This window comes from Talpa europaea (genome assembly GCF_964194135.1).
Source record: "Talpa europaea genome assembly, chromosome: 13".
Classification (NCBI taxonomy): Eukaryota; Metazoa; Chordata; class Mammalia; order Eulipotyphla; family Talpidae; genus Talpa; species Talpa europaea.
The window spans coordinates 90,489,584-90,508,843 of NC_140080.1; the positions used below are offsets into that span (position 1 = coordinate 90,489,584).

Consider the following 19,260-nt stretch of genomic DNA (forward strand, 5'->3'; position numbering starts at 1 on the left):
AGTTATATGACACACTATGAGGATAAAAAAAAATAGAACTACAAATGACATCAATAACAACTTCCATCTACTGAAGTCTGTTAGAATCGAGGCATGTGCTAAATGCTTTATGTGGATTAATCTACTCGAAATGACTACAAGTGACAGGAGACATTTGCGATGGTCTCACAACTACAAAGTAGCAGAAACTATTCAATCCCACATGCTCTAAAGCCCACACTCTGACCCACGATCTGCCTGAGATACTTTAGGACCGGAGGGCTGGTGAGAAGAGAGATATAAAAACTTGCCCTAAGTCCTTAAGCTTAAGAGCTAATGAAAAAAATCAGTGATGTATGGAGCATCTTTGATGTGCTAGCACTTGTGGAATGGAAGCAATTCAAATCCGAGGACTACTGGGGGAGGCAGCGACATGCATGAGGAAGACGCAGGAAAAGCCCTGAGCTGCCGCAGAGAAAGGGACCAGGAAAAGCCCTGAGCTGCCGCAGAGAAAGGGACCGAACTAGAGTGGCTGCCCAGCCCTGCACAGCCCCTGACATGCAGATCTGACTACGCAGTGACTAAACAAAGCCAGTCAACCTATAAAAATGTAGCTTGTCTCCCAATGCATTTGAAAACAAAATGGTAAAAGGATCACCTTTGCTTTCTCCTCTCAAAGAGAAGGAATTTAAACAAATTTTGGCAATCATTGATTTTCAAATCACAATAAAAAGGAAACTGGTTTCATGTTCAGATTTTGCGATAATTCATAATATTACAGGTATCACATCAAAATGTTCCCATCTTAAAGATCCTAAGAGGCACCTAGTGAGTACATGAAATGTCAGCCGCCACATAAGATTCACACTGCAACTTGAATAGCTTCATTTTTCCAAATAGAGACTGAGAAAGGACAAGACACTGGCGTGACCTGCCCTGAAACCCAAATTCAAGCAGTTTCTCCTGCACCATCCTGCAGTTTTCTCCAAACTTAATATCTATCCCCACATCCTCTAAGAAGAAAACTCTTGTTACTGCCAAGAACTACAGAAATGTGTCTCACTTCCAGAGACTTAAAATTATTGCCACTTGCTATGCTTACCTCAAGAATCAAATTGATACCTTTATATATACTAAGGTATCAAGTTACTTTTCCCCCTGCACTCTTAAGTATTTCTATGTGAATATATACTATACCTTGTTCCAATATCAAGCCAGCTTCCATAATCCTTGACCAAGAAGAAAAAATGCTGTAAAATAAAATAGGTTTCATTAAAAACAAAGACTATTTAGCATCTAAAAAGCATTGTTTCAGGAGTACGTGCTTCAGAGCTGACTCTACGATCTGACTGGAATCAATAAGAATATGCTTCTTTCTGAGATATTCTGCTTATACTAAAAGCCAGAAATAGCATCACTATTCAATGAGATGAACACAAAAGTGAAATTTGTGAATAACTCGAAATCTTAAGCCAAAAAAGCCACCGGGGTAGCGAATAGATAGTGGGGGTTGATGGGCTGGTTGATGGGAGATGACATATATATACAGTTGCTGACCTGACGCACTATCTGTACACCCACGACAAGTGTACACCATGTTGTAAATTAATTTTACCTCAATAAGAGAAAAATAATAAAATACATTGGACTTAAAAAAAAAACCAGCCAACTTTAATAAAAGACATTAAATAATACCAAAAGCCCCAGTGAAAAAGAGCCACATCACCCATTCATCAACGAATATTCACTGACTGCCTATAGGTGTTAGGTCTGGGAGAGAAACTCTCTCAGGAGGTGTATAATCTGGTGAATCATTCAAATTATCAGGAGCTTGGAGAGATGGAAGGAGAAATAAGTTTGTGACAGACAATGACTTATATAAACATCAAGAGCCCAGGTAGAGCTTGGCAGGTCCAAAGTGAGGCTGGTGTAGAGAAACAAGGAGAGAGAGGTAAGAGGAAAGGCCTGTCAAGAGAGCAGAAACAAGCTGCAATGGCTTCACAAGGAAAAGGAATCAGATAATTTAAATTCTTTCCACTAATGTAATGTTCATCTTTTTTGTCAATTTGTAAGCAAAACTCAAAGCTGATTTGTTCTAATATTCTGTGTGATCAACTTCACTAGAACAGTAGCTAGGATAACCAATTAACAAAGCAAAATGCTCTCATCTAAATCAAGTGACCAGGAATGTGACTTAGGAAGTTACCCTAAGTGGGGTCTCTGGCCACTTCTGGCATAGGATGTTATGGAGCGAAGCACCAAGCCTGCCCCTAGGGAAGTCTGGCCTTTGCCTTCACTCCTGAGTGCGGATTTCTAGACCCTGGGAATGTCATGCCCAGTCAAGTGTTTTGCTTGTGGGATCTCAGCCGCCAGACAGTCCAATGAAGAGATTTACGTAGGAGGCTTTGGGCACCGTGGAGTCATTTCCACCTCTAGAAGATTTGGAGATGAAAGGTCAGCATGGGAATCCCCTGGGACGAGTCTGGACACCACTGCCCCATGAGCCTGGCCGGCACAGCCTCCAGGCAGACTGTTACCTCAGCTTGGTGAGGGTCACGCTGTCCTGAAAAGACACGTGGAGGCTCTGCTCTGGGACCCCCCTGACTCTGCCCTCTGCCTCTTCTCGGCTGACTTTAATCTGTGTCCTTTCCTTGTCATAAACCGTAACTGCGAACATAACAGCTGTGTGTGTTCTATGAATCCATCTAAAGAATTATCAAATCTGAAGGTAATTCTGAACTTGGCAGGTCCTTTTTGTTAAAACACTACATACAAGGGGCCAACCGACATGCACCTCACTCAGAACTCATTTAAAATGACAGCTATTGTCTTGATTCGAAAAGCTCTATTTCCTCATTCCTTCATTCTTCCTTCCCTTTCCCCCCTTATTTTTCAATGTGATTATAGGGCTGAAAGTCAACATCTCACAAAGCAAAATGATGAATTATCTAAGGTTAGCTTCTGCGGTCAATTTCCTATGGATGGTTCATTTCAGACACAATGCGTCATGGAGGACTCAGTATAAAATGACAGATGTATAAATCAGGTTACTTTAATAAGAGCATTCTTACTGTGTAAGTCTTATAAAAAGAAAATAATAGATATGTTTAAATTAGGCCAGCACTTTTAGATTACAATCTAAAGATATCATGTATAGAAATAATTCATATTTCTGATTAAATTAATTCAGCACTGAGTTTCTCCATCATATTTATATTTATATTTAATATCCATTAACATCTTACCAAAGCCATAATGTCTGATATGACGAGAACCATGAGAAAAAGACTGGGAAAAAAAAAAGAAAAATTAAATATTATACAATAGGCACATTTCTAAAGCACATTGAAATCAAAATGAGAATAATCAAATAACTATTCTGTCAGTATTTTTGCTTCTAGATATACTACTTATGACAAAAGCTTACTGTGATGGACTAAACTGCAGAAATGTTATTCAACATGTTGAATATTTATTTTAGTGGTATAAAAGGAACATGAATTAAATTTTTTTATTGCAATTTTTATTTTAAGATAATTATAGATTCACATGCAATTGCAAGAAATTATAATATAGAGACATTCCCTTGTGCCCTTTGACCAGTTTCCCCCAATGGTGATATATTACAAAGCTTATCACCAGCTACCTAGTAATTACATTTACTTTAGCTATTCTGATAGTCATATAAAGATAATCTGTGGTTTTATTATGCATTTCCTCAATGGCCAATAATGCAGAAAATCTTTCCATCCACTTCTTTGTCATCTGCAAATCCTCTTCAGATCTTCTGCTTATTTCCTAATCAAATTGTTTTATTTTTACTGTTGAATTTTAAGACTTCTCTATATATCCTCGAGAGTAGTTCTTTGTTAGATACGTGTTTAGTAAATATTTTCTTTTCTTTCTTTTTTTTTTTTTTTTAAGATTTATTTATACAAGCACTGGGTACAGTCAGAAGTGCGGGAGGGTGAGAGAATTCACCAGAGCCAGAGCAGGGAACAGAGCAGGCAGACTGATGAAGTACACTGCTGAGGGGAGCAGTGGGTGGCAGAAGAGGTCTGCGTGCCATGTGGGACTCTCACCTGGTGGCCGGGGATCGAATCGGCGCTGCAGAGGCTGCGGGCAGCTTCACAACCCAGCGCTCAACCACTGAGCCACCAGGGAGGCCCTAATATTTTCTTAGTATGTTATTTTTCTTTTCATTCTCTAAACTGTTTTCTTGAAGAGCAAAAGTTTTTAGTTTTGATGAAGTGCAACTTACCAATTTTTCCTTCTAGGTGTCTAATTCTAATTCTTTTCCTAGCTCAAATCCCAAAGATTTTCTTCTAATTTTTTTCTAAAAGTTTAAATCTTTGGCCCAATTTAAGTTTTATATAAGGTTTCAGTCAAGGTTCACGACTTTAAAAAATAATTGTTAGCCTGATTATAGGACTGATACATAGAAAGGTAACTCAATCAGTATCTCACATATGTAGATAGATACTACAAGTCAGATTGATCCTTAGTGAAGTATGATCATTCAAAACAAATGTGATAAAAGATAAATACAATAAAATGGTTAATCAAATTAAGAGTTTGTCGAGAATACAATGGTTCTACTGAAAGCATGGATTCCTAAAGTAACAATTACAATGAAGGCTTTGTCTAGCACTAGCTTAATGGTTCCAGTAACAGATTCTACCCCAATTTTAGACAGCTCCAATTAGTGAACAGTGCTTTCCTTCTTTGAATCATGAGTGAAACAAAACTTCTACCCTATGGATCCAGTTATTCTGGAATAGAAGAAAAAGAATAAACACAATTTAAATGCGACAGACCTTAAACTATATTTGTTAAAGTTTTGCTTGGTATTTTTAAATGCTGTTTTTCTAAAAAAAAATTTATTTTACTGTAAAACATGGATGATGTATGACACATCTGACTAAGTTATTTACTGTCTTCCCAGCATCAGTTTCCTTATCTACAAATGGGCATAACAATACCTGCTTCATTGTATTATTGGGAAAATCAGGTCAGGCAATGTACATAAAGAACCTGCTACAGTAAGTATAGATGGATGGTAAATGTCTAAAGTACTGGTTTCTTTCTCACTCTTACTAACATAAGCTTTAAATAAAATTAAAGATCCAAGGAAAGATCCACTCTCTGCCTCATGGGGTAGGTGTTCACTAGTTAGAGCTGCCACAACAGACTACTGCAGACTGGGTAGCTTTAGTAACAGAAGTTTGCTTCCTCAAGGTTCTGGAAGCTAAGATTAAGGTGTCAACAGGGTTGGTTTCATTCCAATGTATCTTTCCTTGGCCTGAAGATGGTCATCTTCTCTCTGCCTGTGTGTCTGTGTCCTAGTCTCTTCTTCTTATATGGACACCAGTTACACTGGGCTAGGTCCACCCATATGACCTCATTTTATGCTAATTATCTCTTTAAAGCACTATATCAAAATACAGTCACATTCAACATATGAATGGGGGGAAGGTGAAGGAGCAGACGCAATTTAGCCCACAATAAGGAGTAAAATGGTAAAGTAAGAGATAATTTTATTTCCATATGAGTTATCTAACTTAGGAATTTGGGGGGAAGGGCACAGCCGGGAAAGAAAAACTTATGAGAGAGTATGATGTGTGAATTATGCCTTAACAAGAAGGAAAACGCCTTTCCCAGATCAACAGTCATATTTCTAACCATTCTATGGAAACTGGGGAAATGAGAAGTGAAGCGTCCGAGATGACCCAGGTAGTGAGCAGGCAGACTGTTGACGTGTGGCATCTGGCCTGAGTCAGCTCCTCAGCATCAGGCTCACTCTCCCTGTGGGTGCTGCTGACGCTCAGGAGCCTTCAGCACATGCATGCCTTTCCTTTGAATGTGTCGCTTGTTTCCCTTGTTTATTCATAAATCGCTCAAACAAGAAGTATAAATCAAACACCCTCTTCAATATTCATGGTGATCAAATCACCATGAAAGCAGAATGGGGCGATCACTCTCCTTGTTCTGGATACAATTTCCATTAAAGGCACGTTAGTTTTAGGACATCATTTTATCTCTCAGCTGTTTTGAGCACCTAGGTCTTCTAGGTTTACCCAGGGAATATTCTTTGAATCGTATAAATACATTCTACAGGTTTTTATCCAATTGATAGTGAAAACTACCTCTATTTTCTCCACCAACCCACCATGACTGCTTCCCTGCAATGGTCTCTTAACTGAGTTCCCTGCTTTCACTCTTGTACTCTTAAAGGTGTTGTCCATAGAACAGACAATGAGATCTCTGAAAACTTCCAATGGTTTTTAGCCATAACTAGGGAAAATTCTTAAGTTCTAATTATAGCCAATGGTTCCTCATTATCCAACCCATGCTTGCCTCTCCACCATTTACTTCCTACAATTCTTCCACTAGCACACTCCACTAAAGGTTGTTTCTCAAGTACACTGTGCACACGTCCAACCTAGGCCTTTTGTACATTCCTCTACCTGCAATGTTCTTTACTCAGGCAGTTTCATGGTTCATTCTGTGTTTATTCAGTTTCTGCTTAAACATTTCAGAGAAGCCGCCCCTAATCAATCTATTTTTCTTCTTAACATTTAACTCTGCCTGACATTTTATTGTTACAGCAGGCATTTTATTTATCTGTCTCCCCAAGAAAGATGGTAAGCTCTGTTCACCAGTGTATCACCAGTGGCTAGAACAGTTCCTGGCATATAATAGAACTTGAAACATATGTGCAGACTGAATAGAAAGAGTCAGCATTGAAGCTGGCTAATGACATCCCTTTTAGACACAAGATGACTTAAGAGCCTCTTTTTGGTATAGGATTCTCAAAAAAATTGATCTAAGAAAAAACAGACTTGGTAGAAAGACCACCAAATTACACCATAAAAAGCTAGAACCATAGAGTAAAATCCATAACTGACAAAATCATAATGTGAAGAAGAAACCTTGACAAAAACCAGGTCTATAATATCTGACTTACATAAATTAGACCTGGCAGACGTAATAACCATAAAAGAAAAACACACAGTAGCCGGAGCTAAAGTCACAGATCTTAAGACAGATTGTTTTTAAAAGCCAGGAAGGTGAACAAAATTTCTTTGTTAAAGTTTAAAAAATAATTGGCCCCAATAAAAATAATTTCAATAAATTAAAAAAACTAAATGAAAATAGTTGAAAATAGGGCCTCCCCGCTGGCGCAGCGGTTGAGCGCTGGGTTGCGAAGCTGCCCGCGGCCTCTACGGCACTGGTTCGATCCCCGGCTGCTCCCCAGCCACCGGAGGAGGGTCCCACATGGCGCGCAGACCTCTCCTGCCGCCCGCTGCTCCCCTTAGCAGTGTACTTCGGTCCTTCTGCCTGCTCTGCTCCCCGCTCTGGCTCTGGTGAATTCTCTCACCCTCCCACGCTTCTGACTGTACCCAGTGCTTGTATAAATAAATAAATAAATAAAAATTAATCTTAAAAAAAAAAATCCATTTAAAAAAAAAAAGAAAATAGTTGAAAATAGTTCAGTTTCACTTTATTTAAAATTAAAAAAAAAATTGAGTGGACTTACTAAGAGTTTCTCCTGGAAAATACTCTTTCAATAAAAGTTATTTGCTATTATTTTAATTCTGATTCTAATTTGGATTCCTAAATCTGAGAGCATAACATCTGAAGGTAAAAACATCCAATAAAGCAAAATAATATATCCAAATGATGTATAAAAACATCTCAGTCATTTCAATTCACATAGGGCACAAAAAACAAGCCTTTGGGCTGCTAAATCACTTTACTCACTGCCCCAATTTTTTCCCCCCAAACACTACCATTTTACCATGACTCTCTTGTATAGGTGAATCAAACCTAGAACTGAAAAATTATTCCTTTTAGATCTCATTATTTGGTTGGTTATTGAATACTTCCATAATTCTAAGATTTGTCTTCTCAACTGCCTTCTGATACTCGTACACCTTGTATTCTGAAGGTAACAAAGGTCTTCAAAGGGCCTATTACCTCATACTGTAAAATGGATTAGACCTCAAATATCTTCCCCATCCGTGATAGAGGCTCTGACTGGCTGCTTCCCACCCTCAACTCCTTTTCACCCCCTTCCTTTTCCCTAACCACCTTCTAATTTAGAATGAATGTGTGCTACATAGAGTTCTGGCCTTTGAGACGTATCATCCAAATCTGTTGGATGGAGTGTTTGAGAAAGACCCTGCCTCCCTGATGGTAAGGGAGACTCTGCTAACACAGACCTTTCTCCCTTCCCCTTCTGCCTATGGCAGATGTAATTCACAGAGGTATGAGGAGAAAAACCAACCCCTTGAGAGTGGCAGATAGAAAGGCAGGATTTCTAAGGGACGGCCTATCCCCATGATATGTGAGACACATAAATCCCTACCTCTCAGCTACTCTTAGATTTTCTTTACTTAGAGGCAAAAGCATTCCTAATGGATCCATCATAACCTTCATGTTCAGATACTTCCATTTAGTGGACTCTACTCAAAATACACAAATCTTTGGTGACAAAGTCAGTTATCAAGACTGCTACCTAATTTGGGAAACTGATATTTAGAAGAAAATCATTGTTAAGTCATGTAAAACAAAATAATGCTGACACACAGTTTTTCTCCTTAACCTTTGTTCAACACTACTCCAGAGATGAGCTGAAAGAAAAGCAGAATCACCTCACTGGCTACACTGAACTTGTCCTTGGCATCACAGATCTAACAAGCAACATGTCCTTGGCATTACAGATCTAACAATATAGCAGATTAGGATAATATAAAACATGGTGTCAGTGATGATGTCAGTGATAATCAGCAAGTGGACATGGCAATGAAGGACAGATGGACACAGGCTATGTAATGGATTAAAGAAAGAAAACAGGATGAAGAGCTGGTAGAAAAATGCATTCACTATCAGTACAAAGAAAAGGAATTACTGGATTCAAGGTATGACATATTATATTTGAGGGGTAAGGGTGACTTTGAAGAAGAAATGTAAAGGTTTAGAGGTGAAGAGAAGACTGTGCTAAAGTCTTAACTTTGTTACCTTTGCTTGACTTCTCTCCCTTTGTGTTTAATTTTCCATTGTTCTAGTCTCAGGATTCAATTACTACACACACACACACACACACACACGCACACACATACATTTTGATGAGCCTTCTACTTTTCTCACTCCACATGTTCCCAGTTCTTATTTAAACCTTAATTAAAATCCCTTCTAAATAAAGGCATTCACTACCAGAGATGTAAGAAAGTACATGTATTTACCAGTTTTCCATTGCACCTAGTATGTGCTATTGACAAAGTGTAAATGCTTTCAATGTTAAAGTCATATAAATATCCTGCAAAACTATACCAAATTAAACTAGAAATGAGATTTCTACTATTTTTAAACAGTGGAAGAAATCCCTTTTTAAAATGATGGCATATGCATAATATGTTAAACTGAGTTGTAGTTTAAACTCATCAAGAAGAACATGCAAATTTATGCTAATATCAGTTATTTCTTTCAGCATGGAATATGCCAATTTGATTCAAGAATAACAAAGCTGCTGAGAAGCTTCGGATTTATTTCATGTGTTTTTCAGAGAGGGTGATCAGCCTTGGGCTGATAAGGCAATTTTATTGGTTTAAAAAAGCAAATAGTAAGTTGACAGCTTCTCTTTGAGTCTTCATTGCTAAATTTGGAATTGCTCCAGAAATTCCTCAAAACTCAGAAAGAATACTTCCCATCCCAATTGTCAAATGTGTAGAAACCAAAATTGAGAAACTGTAAATTATTGGTATTTAGAATAATTTTAAGCTAATTAAAATGATATAATTTTAGTATTATTATATTTGTATAATTCAATTTAAGAAGTAGCCCAAAACAGAATGATATACCTTGTTTTTTTGCAGGCACAATTATATCTAAAACAAACAAGTCATCAACAAAATAATTGAATATTTATGTTTTACTGTTTTCTAGGAAGCTTCTTCACTAACCAAAATAATACACTGTTATATTTTATTACTGAGAAAGAAATCTGTCTGCTAGGATTCTAATCAACCATTTTCCTCAAATGAAAACTAAACTCTTATTTAAAAGGTGTAACATCTTCTCTCATTTTGTAGCACATAATCTATGTTAGTGTCTTAGTAACAATCACATGAAATATTCTCAAATGTGACTCTTCTTAAGAATACACAAATCCAAAGCGTCTTAAACATCGACCTTACCTTTTTGATGATAACTGGGTGGTCAACTGAACTGCTTCAAAAGCACACATCACAAGAACAAAGGGAATTAAAATCTGTTTAAAGAACAAATGATGTCACAGGTAGCTAAAGTATTTGAAAAATTTTCAAATAAATACTAGTTCTGTTTGTAGAAATATTTCAATTTCTCAGATAACTTTTATTATGTATTACTGAAAAACAAACATTGAAATAAAGCCATGACATAACTTAAAAATGGACTCAATAGCAAACGTGGTATAAAAAGGCAATCGACATCAACACACATCCCAATAAAACCCATTATAAATTTTCGTTCTATTTAATTCATTATAATTAATGACCATGCTCAAATGATTCCAAGAGGTCATGAAAAGCACAGAATGCCAAAATCAAATAAATTATGGAACCCGATAATTTGATTCACAGATCCCCAAAACCAGCTGGTTTAGCTGCTTCACCATTGCTTTCAGTTATTTTATTTTAATAAAAAATCATTTCTATTATAAAATTCATATGACAGTAAAAAAATTTGAAAAAATAGAGAAAGGTGTAATAAAATCTATATTAGTTGAAAATCCATAATCCAGAGCTAGTAAGATATTTTAAGATACTGATTTCCAATGACCAATTTAAATACATACATGTATGCATATGTGTGTGCATATATACTTGATGATTTAAAAAAGATGGGAGGGGAAAGTTATGGAAAAGAAATGATTAAGTTGCATAAGATTCTCTTGCAGGTAAAGAATATGTAACTCAAACAGAGCTCAGGGGACATTCACATAGGTTGAAAAAAGTTATCAAGCACATTCTATCAGTTAAGTTCACTGAAATAAGTGGGAGATAAAATATTGGGCATTCTAATTTAAACTTTTGTTTGTCTTTTTTTCTTGTTTTCAAAGATCCATGGTTTTTAATAGGCCACAAAAAGAACAACCACATTAAAAAATGTAAATAAGATCAAGAAAACAATACATGCTTTTGTTTAATTGAGATGTAATTGAATATAACATTATATTAGTTTCAGGTGTACAACAATGATTCAATTTTTGTATATACTGTAAGATGAGAAACTACATTTCAAAAATCAATAAAGAATGGAACATGGGAAAATGTTGAACATCATTCTAACATTTCTTAAAATCACATCTGTTTTTGTACAGTGACAAAAAATTATTAACCCTAATAAGAGACATATAACCTTTAATAATTACTACTTCTGTGATTGAACAGAGGCAATTAGATTTGAGATACATATTAGGTATTTTATTTAATCAAAAAATATATTAACTACATAAAATGTGCCAAGGGTGTTATGGTAGAGGGAGTAAGATGAGCATAAGAAAAAAACGCAGAGCGTCTGAACCCCTGAAAAGCTGAGCATGTGTCATTGTTTCAGTATCCCCAGGAGCAGCTGGTACAGGGCATGTTACTGAATGTAAACACTCAGTGAATGAATGAATCATTTCTAGGTAGACATGATTATATGTTGGAGAATGAGAAAAGATTATATGTTGACAGTCTTTTGGATAGGAAACATGGTTTGGGGTGCCTCAGAGTAGTGAGAAGCAATGCACTGCATTTCCCCACAGATTTTAATCTCCTTTGATAGGATTTTCCAGGAGTAACATATGAATCTTTACACATTTGAAGTTAAATGTACTTAAAAGTAGCAAAAAGATTAACTATATTTTGGAACAACAGCTAGAGAGTCCCATCAGGATTCAACAGGGTCTGAGGAGCTATCTTCGTTCCCAGCTATGTAACTGGCATATGACCTAATATTTTTAATATCACACAATCTCAATGTCACAATTAGTTCCTACTCTTAATAAATCAGTGTCTTCATAAAATAAGAAAATAGAACTAACCTTCCACATCATCAAGGCTCCCATCACAAATGGACTAAACACGGTCACAAAGCGATAGACTGAGGCAAGATCAAAACTAAGGAAACAACATACCGAAAAAGGATTTTAGAATCCACATTATAACATTAAAAGACTGTTCTGCTAAAACACTGCTTAAGCTAATTTTTGAAATCTACTGCTACTAAAACACAAGCATACTTCACATTAAGGAATATTACAAAGTCACTAAAAGGAATGAGGCGGTCTGTTTGTACTAATAGATACCAATCTCCAAAAGCAAGGTATAGAACAAAATTCCAGTTTGTATTATTTTTGGTTATACACAGGCTATGTTCATTTAAAATTACCTGTTGATAGAAGCTATATTTCCAGTTCCAAAAAATGCTGTCATTAAGAAGAAAACCTAAATAAGGTTAAGGAAATGCCAACGTGAGTCAGAAATCATAAAAATTTCCTTTCATTTAGAAAAGATATGCCTATTCTACCATGAGGGCAATCTGCATTTTCACTTGGGCAGGGGATCATAAACTGTAAATGGATGCTCCACCGATGTCTGTGACTGCATTTTAAAGAACTAGATTGAAGAAGCCGAGTATTAAGAACAAGCAGGCCTGGAGGTCATCCTCACTTGTCATCAGGCACCTTGGGAAGTTTACTATTTTCCTCTTCTTTAACATGAACTAGTTGTTTTATTCTATGTGTAGTTAGCTGCTAATGGTTTTTTCAAAAGGAGAATGTGGGCCCAGTGTATGTGATAGACATTTTCAGCTTCAACACTGTTCATAAACACATGTTCTATATCCACTACATGTGAAATGTGCTAGGTTTTTTTGAAAGCTCAGAAAGAAATAAGATACCATGTTCGACAACAATTCAATAGAGAATGAGACATAGGAAAATATTCAACATCTTCTCTGACATTTCTTAAACTTGTATTAGTGCAGTAATCAAAAGTAGCTATTTTTCTGTTAGTATCTAAGAACTTACTGCTAAGTTAGTACTTAAAATAGTGCCTAGCCCACTGAAAGGGCTTCATAAATATTAGCTGTTTTTGTTATTATAGACACACACACAAAAGTGGTATAGAAACCCTGAAGAGGAAATATGAATCATGACAACTTTCAATGAAAAAGTGTCATTTCATTTGGTGACTTGCGTCTTCAATGTACTCATGAATCCATTCATTCAACCAATCAACTAATCAACATTTATTGTCTAGTATATGTCACAGGCAGAAATGTGAATTAAATAAGTTTTGAATGAAGTGTATTTAGTGACTAAGATTATGACATTCTGTATAAGTACATGGGGGGGGGGGTTGTTTCAAGAGGAACAGTGGGAAAATGACAGAGTCATTTTGAGAGAAGCATAGGGTTTACTGTTAGATACTGAAAGATGCAGGCAAATTGGATTGGAGGCATACTAATAAAAAGCTTTGAATTTTACTGTGGAGAGAGTGAGGCCTTGAACTTTAGTGTGAGACAATGACAATGAATGTATCACTTAGGTGAATGACATAATCAAGAAATACCAGTGACAGAGATTCAGACAGGAAAACAGATGATTGGAGATCCAATGAGGAAGCTGTTTCATTAGTCCACGTGTGGCGAGGTAGGTCTGAACTGGTACGGGTGGGAGGGGAAAGCAAGAATGAAGGTAGAAAGATGCACTTTAGAACTGGACAAAGAGCAACTAAATGTGACAAGTTTGCTGGCTAGGGTAGTATCAGCTAGAGTATGCTGATGCCGTTAGATGAGATGAAGCCTGCAGGGGTGACTTAGAGAGGGGTAGGCAGTTGTTGTCAGTTTAGGAACATGTTTGGTGAGGCCCAGTAGGATGTCTGATATATGGTTTATTTTTTTTTTAAAGATTTATTTATTTATACAAGAACCGGGGTACAGGCCAGAGGTGCGGGAGGGTGAGAGAATTTACCAGAGACAGAGTGGGGAGCAGAACAGGCAGGCAGACTGAAAACACTGCTGAGGGGAGCAGTGGGCGAGGCAGGAGAGGTCTGCCGTGCCATGTGGGTATCTCCTGGCCGGCTAGGAATCGAACTCGTGGTGCAGAGACTGAAGACAGCTCCACAGCGCTGTGCTCAACCTGCTGCGCCACTGGGGAGGGCCTGATACATAGTTTTTAAGGTCAGGAGAGAGGTCAACACTGGTGGAGTAGCTCTCAGAGTGGTTTTCTCTGCTTAAGTTGCACTCTCAGGAAGACCAGGCAGACCACTGAGAGTTCAGCTTCAGCAGAGACACGTGACTTTAATTTTAACTGTGATGTTTTAATTTTTAAAAAATGTATGTATGTGTGACTATTTGTTAACATCTTGGATAGCAGAAATACATATCAATTTGTTTGTTGTTCTATAGTTTCAACATTTTTTCTATGTGTGAACTATGTGAAGCTTATGCTGAGAAGGGAATAAACTGGCTGCTAAGGTAACAACCACTGCTATGTAATGGACAGACACACCTCCATGTCTTTTTTACTTCATGAAACAGGGGGTTGTGGCTCCTTAAAACAAAAGTTCAAACAAAGGATACAAGGAAAAAGGCCCTCCTGATGTCATCTAGACAGAGCTGTCGAAACTGGGTTATATCAGTATTGTAGGCAAACTGGATACTGTTGACCTATGAGATAATAAGAAACATATGAATGCACAATAACAGTTTACTTCTATCCTCAAAGGCAAACTTGCAGGTTAAGGTATAATAGTTAGAAAGATACCCTGTACTGACCAAAAAAAAAAATCAAAAACAAATGTTTTCTTGTAGCTTAATTATTCCTTAATAAAATCTGCCAGAAGGTAAAATATGTTGCTAATAACATAGTTTACAGGGTTGAAGCATGGTCTCATATGCAATGAAAGTGAGAACTGGGCTTTTTCTTATCCCATATGAATGCTTCCCTTTTAAATCCCTATAGAATTCTTCTGCTCTTCACAATGTAAAGGTCTTAGAGCCCTTCTCAAACCCAGTTATATTGTGGTATTTTTTAAAAGCATGGCAAAATTAAATATTTCTTTGTTTCCTTGTTTCTCTGCTAATTCTATTTGTAGACAAATAATTTTCACTTTATAAAAAAAATCAAAATATTCCTGTCATTGGTAAAATAGAAAGTTACTCAATTTCAACATGACGGGTACACTTTGTTTAGTACCTCTCCCCCATAAAAAGAAAACCTGGTGGGTGAATAAGGGAATTTTCCAGTGTGATTTCCCAATAAGTTTTTTTTCTCCTAATAAATTCCAGAATGCTTTAATACTCTTTTCTAGAAAAAGACTGATGTAATTTCTGCTACCAAAAAAAAAAAAAAAAGAATTAAGTGCTTATTTTGGCAGCACATAGACTAAGAAGATTAGCATGGCCCCATTGCCAGCATAATATGCAAATCTGTGAAGTGTTCCCTTTTTTTGGAATACTACTCAGCTATGAAAAAAGATGAACTCTGCCATTTGCAGCAACGTGGATGAAACTAGAGTGGGTTTTGCTAAGTGAAATAAGTCATGAGGAAAGAGACAAATGCTGTATGATTTCACTAATATGTAGAATACAGAGAAAATAAAATAAAACAAAGGACGTGATAAAACTAAACCAAAATAAACCCTAGCAATGTGATTGAAGAACTAAGGCTAATAGAGAATGGAATCAAAGGAGGGAAGTGGCTTAATGGTCTAGTAAAGGACTATGGGGGCTTGGATGGTGGGGGTGGATGGTAACATAATCTGAGGATGTGTGCACAGTCTTTCCCCAAACCATATACAGTGTTTTGGTTTACAGAGGTAAACCACTGTTACTTCAATAAAGAATAAATAAACAAATAAATAAAAGACTTAAAAAAGATACAATGACCTTCAATTTAAATGTATTATTATTTAATATTAAAGTACTTAATATTAAGGACAATCTGACCATTTACTTAAATTGCATTAAAACTGCTTTTCATATATTAATATTCTCTGGCTAAAAGTTAACAGCCAGTAATTATTCAAATACTTCAATAAAGTTTCTTTTTAATTGAAATTAATTATTCTAAATTACCAATTACTCCTGCAAACTCAACTGGAACCAGTTAAGGATGGATCAACCATGAAGGTGTTTTTCTGCATTATTCATTTTATTTGACCGCGATAAAATTATAAATACTCTATCACCACTTTCTTATAATTACTTCAGTTCTAAAACAAAGGCAATAGACATCAGTTTAATTCTGTAGCTCCAAATGATAATCATGCCCTTAAAATGAGGCTGGCTTTTAGTCAAATAAAAGTATACTGTGTATAAACAGTCTACAATTTGACTGAGGCCCAATCACTAAGGTGACAGAAAGCATTTTGGACTAGGATGACTAGAAAGGAAAAACAACACTAGGTAAATGTCACCTTATGATCAAATTTATAAACTGATTTGTAACAAAATAAACATTCTTCCAATTAAAATAAAATGGAGGAAAAAAAGTTAGATGCAGAAAATACAATAAATGACATTTTTTCTCCTCCATTCCTTTACATACATTGATTTTTTTACATTGGTGATTCTCAAATAAGGTCTAAGAAAAGTCCAACCTGTACAATGCCTATAAAACAAAAAAAAAAATCATGCTTTTTTTTTTAAGTGAAAATTTTTCTTACAAACTGTTTGTTAACTTAATTATTAATGCCATTGGTAGTATAAAATTTCAAGTGGAATGACTGCAGATGGAATAACATAGCTTCATTATAGAACAGCAAATATTTTAATATTCTCAAATAAATGCTACAGTGGCTGACAAACTACCTTCTGTTTACAGGAAATACCAGATTGTTGTAGGGTTTCATGTTCCATGTGTATCCAAACAAACATTAAGCATGACAACACTAAAGGGAAGAGAGCTTCATACCTAAATGGGCAAAAGGAGTGGAAGAAATTAAAAAAATATATATATAAATGCAAATTTATACTGAGGTATTTCTCAAAATTAAAACAATCCTTTTAACACTTCTAAGTCATAATATCACAAAATTTATATTTTCTAAACTTTCCAGAAGAAGAGAAATAACATTTAAATATCAACTGCAACACCATCTTTTTGAAATTTATCAAATCTTGAGATCATTATGTCTTTAAAATGGTAGGTATATTTAAAATTATTCATAAGGGCCTCCCTGGTGGTGCAAGGGGTTAAGCACCATACTATGAAGCAATCCGCAGCCTCTGCAGCACGAGTTCAATCCCCGGCCGGCCAGGGAGCAACCCAGGAGAGGCAGACCTCTCCTGTCTCACTCGCTGCTCCCCTCAGCAGTGTGTTTCAGTCAGTCTGCCTGTTCTGTTCTCCACTCTGTCTCTGGTGAATTCTCTCACCCCCCCACATCTCTGGCCTGTGTCCCAGCTCTTGTATGCATAAAAAAAAATTAATCTTTAAAAAAAATTTAAAAATAAAATTCATTCATAAGTAATCTATACATAAAACAAAGAAAATATTAAGAAAATGGTAAAGAGGTGACTCAAGTAATATTATTAATATACACAGAAAAGAAAATGTCCCAAATGTTTTTAAATGAGTGTAACATAGGAACAGAAACATCTCAAGAAGAAAAAAGAGCCCATAAATCTAAGAATATGTTTGACCTTATTTTTTTTTTTTTAAGATTTATTTATTCATGCATACAAGAGCTGGGGTACAGGCCAGATGCGCGGGAAGGTGAGAGGATTCACCAGAGACAGAGTGGGGAGAACAGGCAGACTGACTGAACTACACTGCTGAGGGGAGCAGCGGCCGAGACATGAGAGGTCTGCCACTCCGTGTGGGATTCTTGCTGGCAGGCCGGGATCGAACCCGTGCTGCAGAGTCTGCAGACAACTTCACAGTGCTGCGCTCAACCACCTGCGCCACCAGGGGAGGCCCCTGTTTGACCTTATTGATAACTGATATAGAAATTAAAATAATGGGATACTAATAGGAAGGAAGGTATATTTACCCATATTTTAAAAAATGTTGACAAGAGCATAATGGAAAAGGAACTCTAATATTCTCTGATGAAAAAGGATCCCCCAAAGACTGCCAGTGTTATTATAAATTTGTCTTGTCCTTAAGGCAAAAGTTTAAAAATAAAAGTTCATACTCTATGGCCCACCTATACTACATCTGAGACATGAACAAAGGAAATAATCTAAACTGTATAAAATCTTATACATAAAAACATAACTCAAAATACTAGTCATGACAATAAAAAGCAGCAGCAAACAAAATGATAGCAGAATGATAGCTAAGTACAAGGTGCAGCCACACTGTAAAATATCAACTATCTATTAAAATGCAAGTTAGGAAGCTTGTAAGTGATATGGGAAAAAAGCTTCTATAATAATGTTGAGTAGGGGAAAAAATATAAAATAGTACAAGGACTACTACTATGATAAAAAGACAAATATGAGGTAAAACTGGAAAGAAATAAACCAGAACATTAACAAGAGGGGTTGGGTTAATAATGATTTTTCTCTATTCCTACTATCCTAGATGTGATTATGCTACTTTTACAAGGATTAAAAAAATAATTGAAAACAAAGATTTAGAATGCCATTCTTCAAAATTTAGTTCAACTTCCACATGAATCACTGATGGTATCAATTCAGCTCCCCTACTCGAATTCTTTCTCTAGTCATTCTTTATGTCAAACAAGTTACAACTTAACTCACAATAAACTGCTGCATTTTATATTGGAAAATAACATCCTTATTTTATAGCAACTTACAACTCTACTATACACCTGGGATGGACTGTTTGGCTTATATATCTGTCCAGTGCTCAGGACTCTGGAGATGTGAAAATGAGCAATTGTTGGCTAACTGAATCAAGAAGGTGTATATGCTAAGCAAAAAAGGATTATGATTATTAAAATATTTGTAGTTAAATATCAAATTATTCTTTCCTAATATATAAGGACACAAATAGTTCTACGAATAGTGCTGCAGACTTATCTTCCTTCAAAAACTATAAACTATGATTATTTTCTTTTGTGAAAATGAGGTAAATAAATCTGACACAATCTTCCTATGGGACTTTAGACAATCAATATTTTTCTATCAAGCCTGCATACTTGAATTAATAAAATGAAATATCAATAAAATGTCATCACAGCTCACAGGACACATGATAAAACCTTACTAAATTAGGGCCTGCTAGTTTGGTCTCTGCAAATTGAACAAGCTAAAAAGACATTTAGCTTTGTTTTA

The 19,260-nt window shown here is 36.1% G+C and overlaps 1 protein-coding gene across 1 annotated transcript in view; it reads right to left on the reverse strand.

The window, feature by feature from the left end:
* The window catches only part of PIGN (phosphatidylinositol glycan anchor biosynthesis class N), a gene marked incomplete at its 5' end in the record, with an annotated part of 81,297 nt that overhangs the window by 14,878 nt on the left and 47,159 nt on the right, over positions 1-19,260 (reverse strand). Inside the window, 7 exons of the mRNA XM_084252327.1 lie at positions 1,177-1,229; positions 3,225-3,267; positions 10,179-10,252; positions 12,053-12,128; positions 12,400-12,455; positions 14,596-14,682; positions 16,828-16,930. Of these exons, the coding sequence (XP_084108453.1) occupies positions 1,177-1,229; positions 3,225-3,267; positions 10,179-10,252; positions 12,053-12,128; positions 12,400-12,455; positions 14,596-14,682; positions 16,828-16,930 (492 nt within the window). The remainder of the gene's footprint in view (positions 1-1,176; positions 1,230-3,224; positions 3,268-10,178; positions 10,253-12,052; positions 12,129-12,399; positions 12,456-14,595; positions 14,683-16,827; positions 16,931-19,260) is intronic.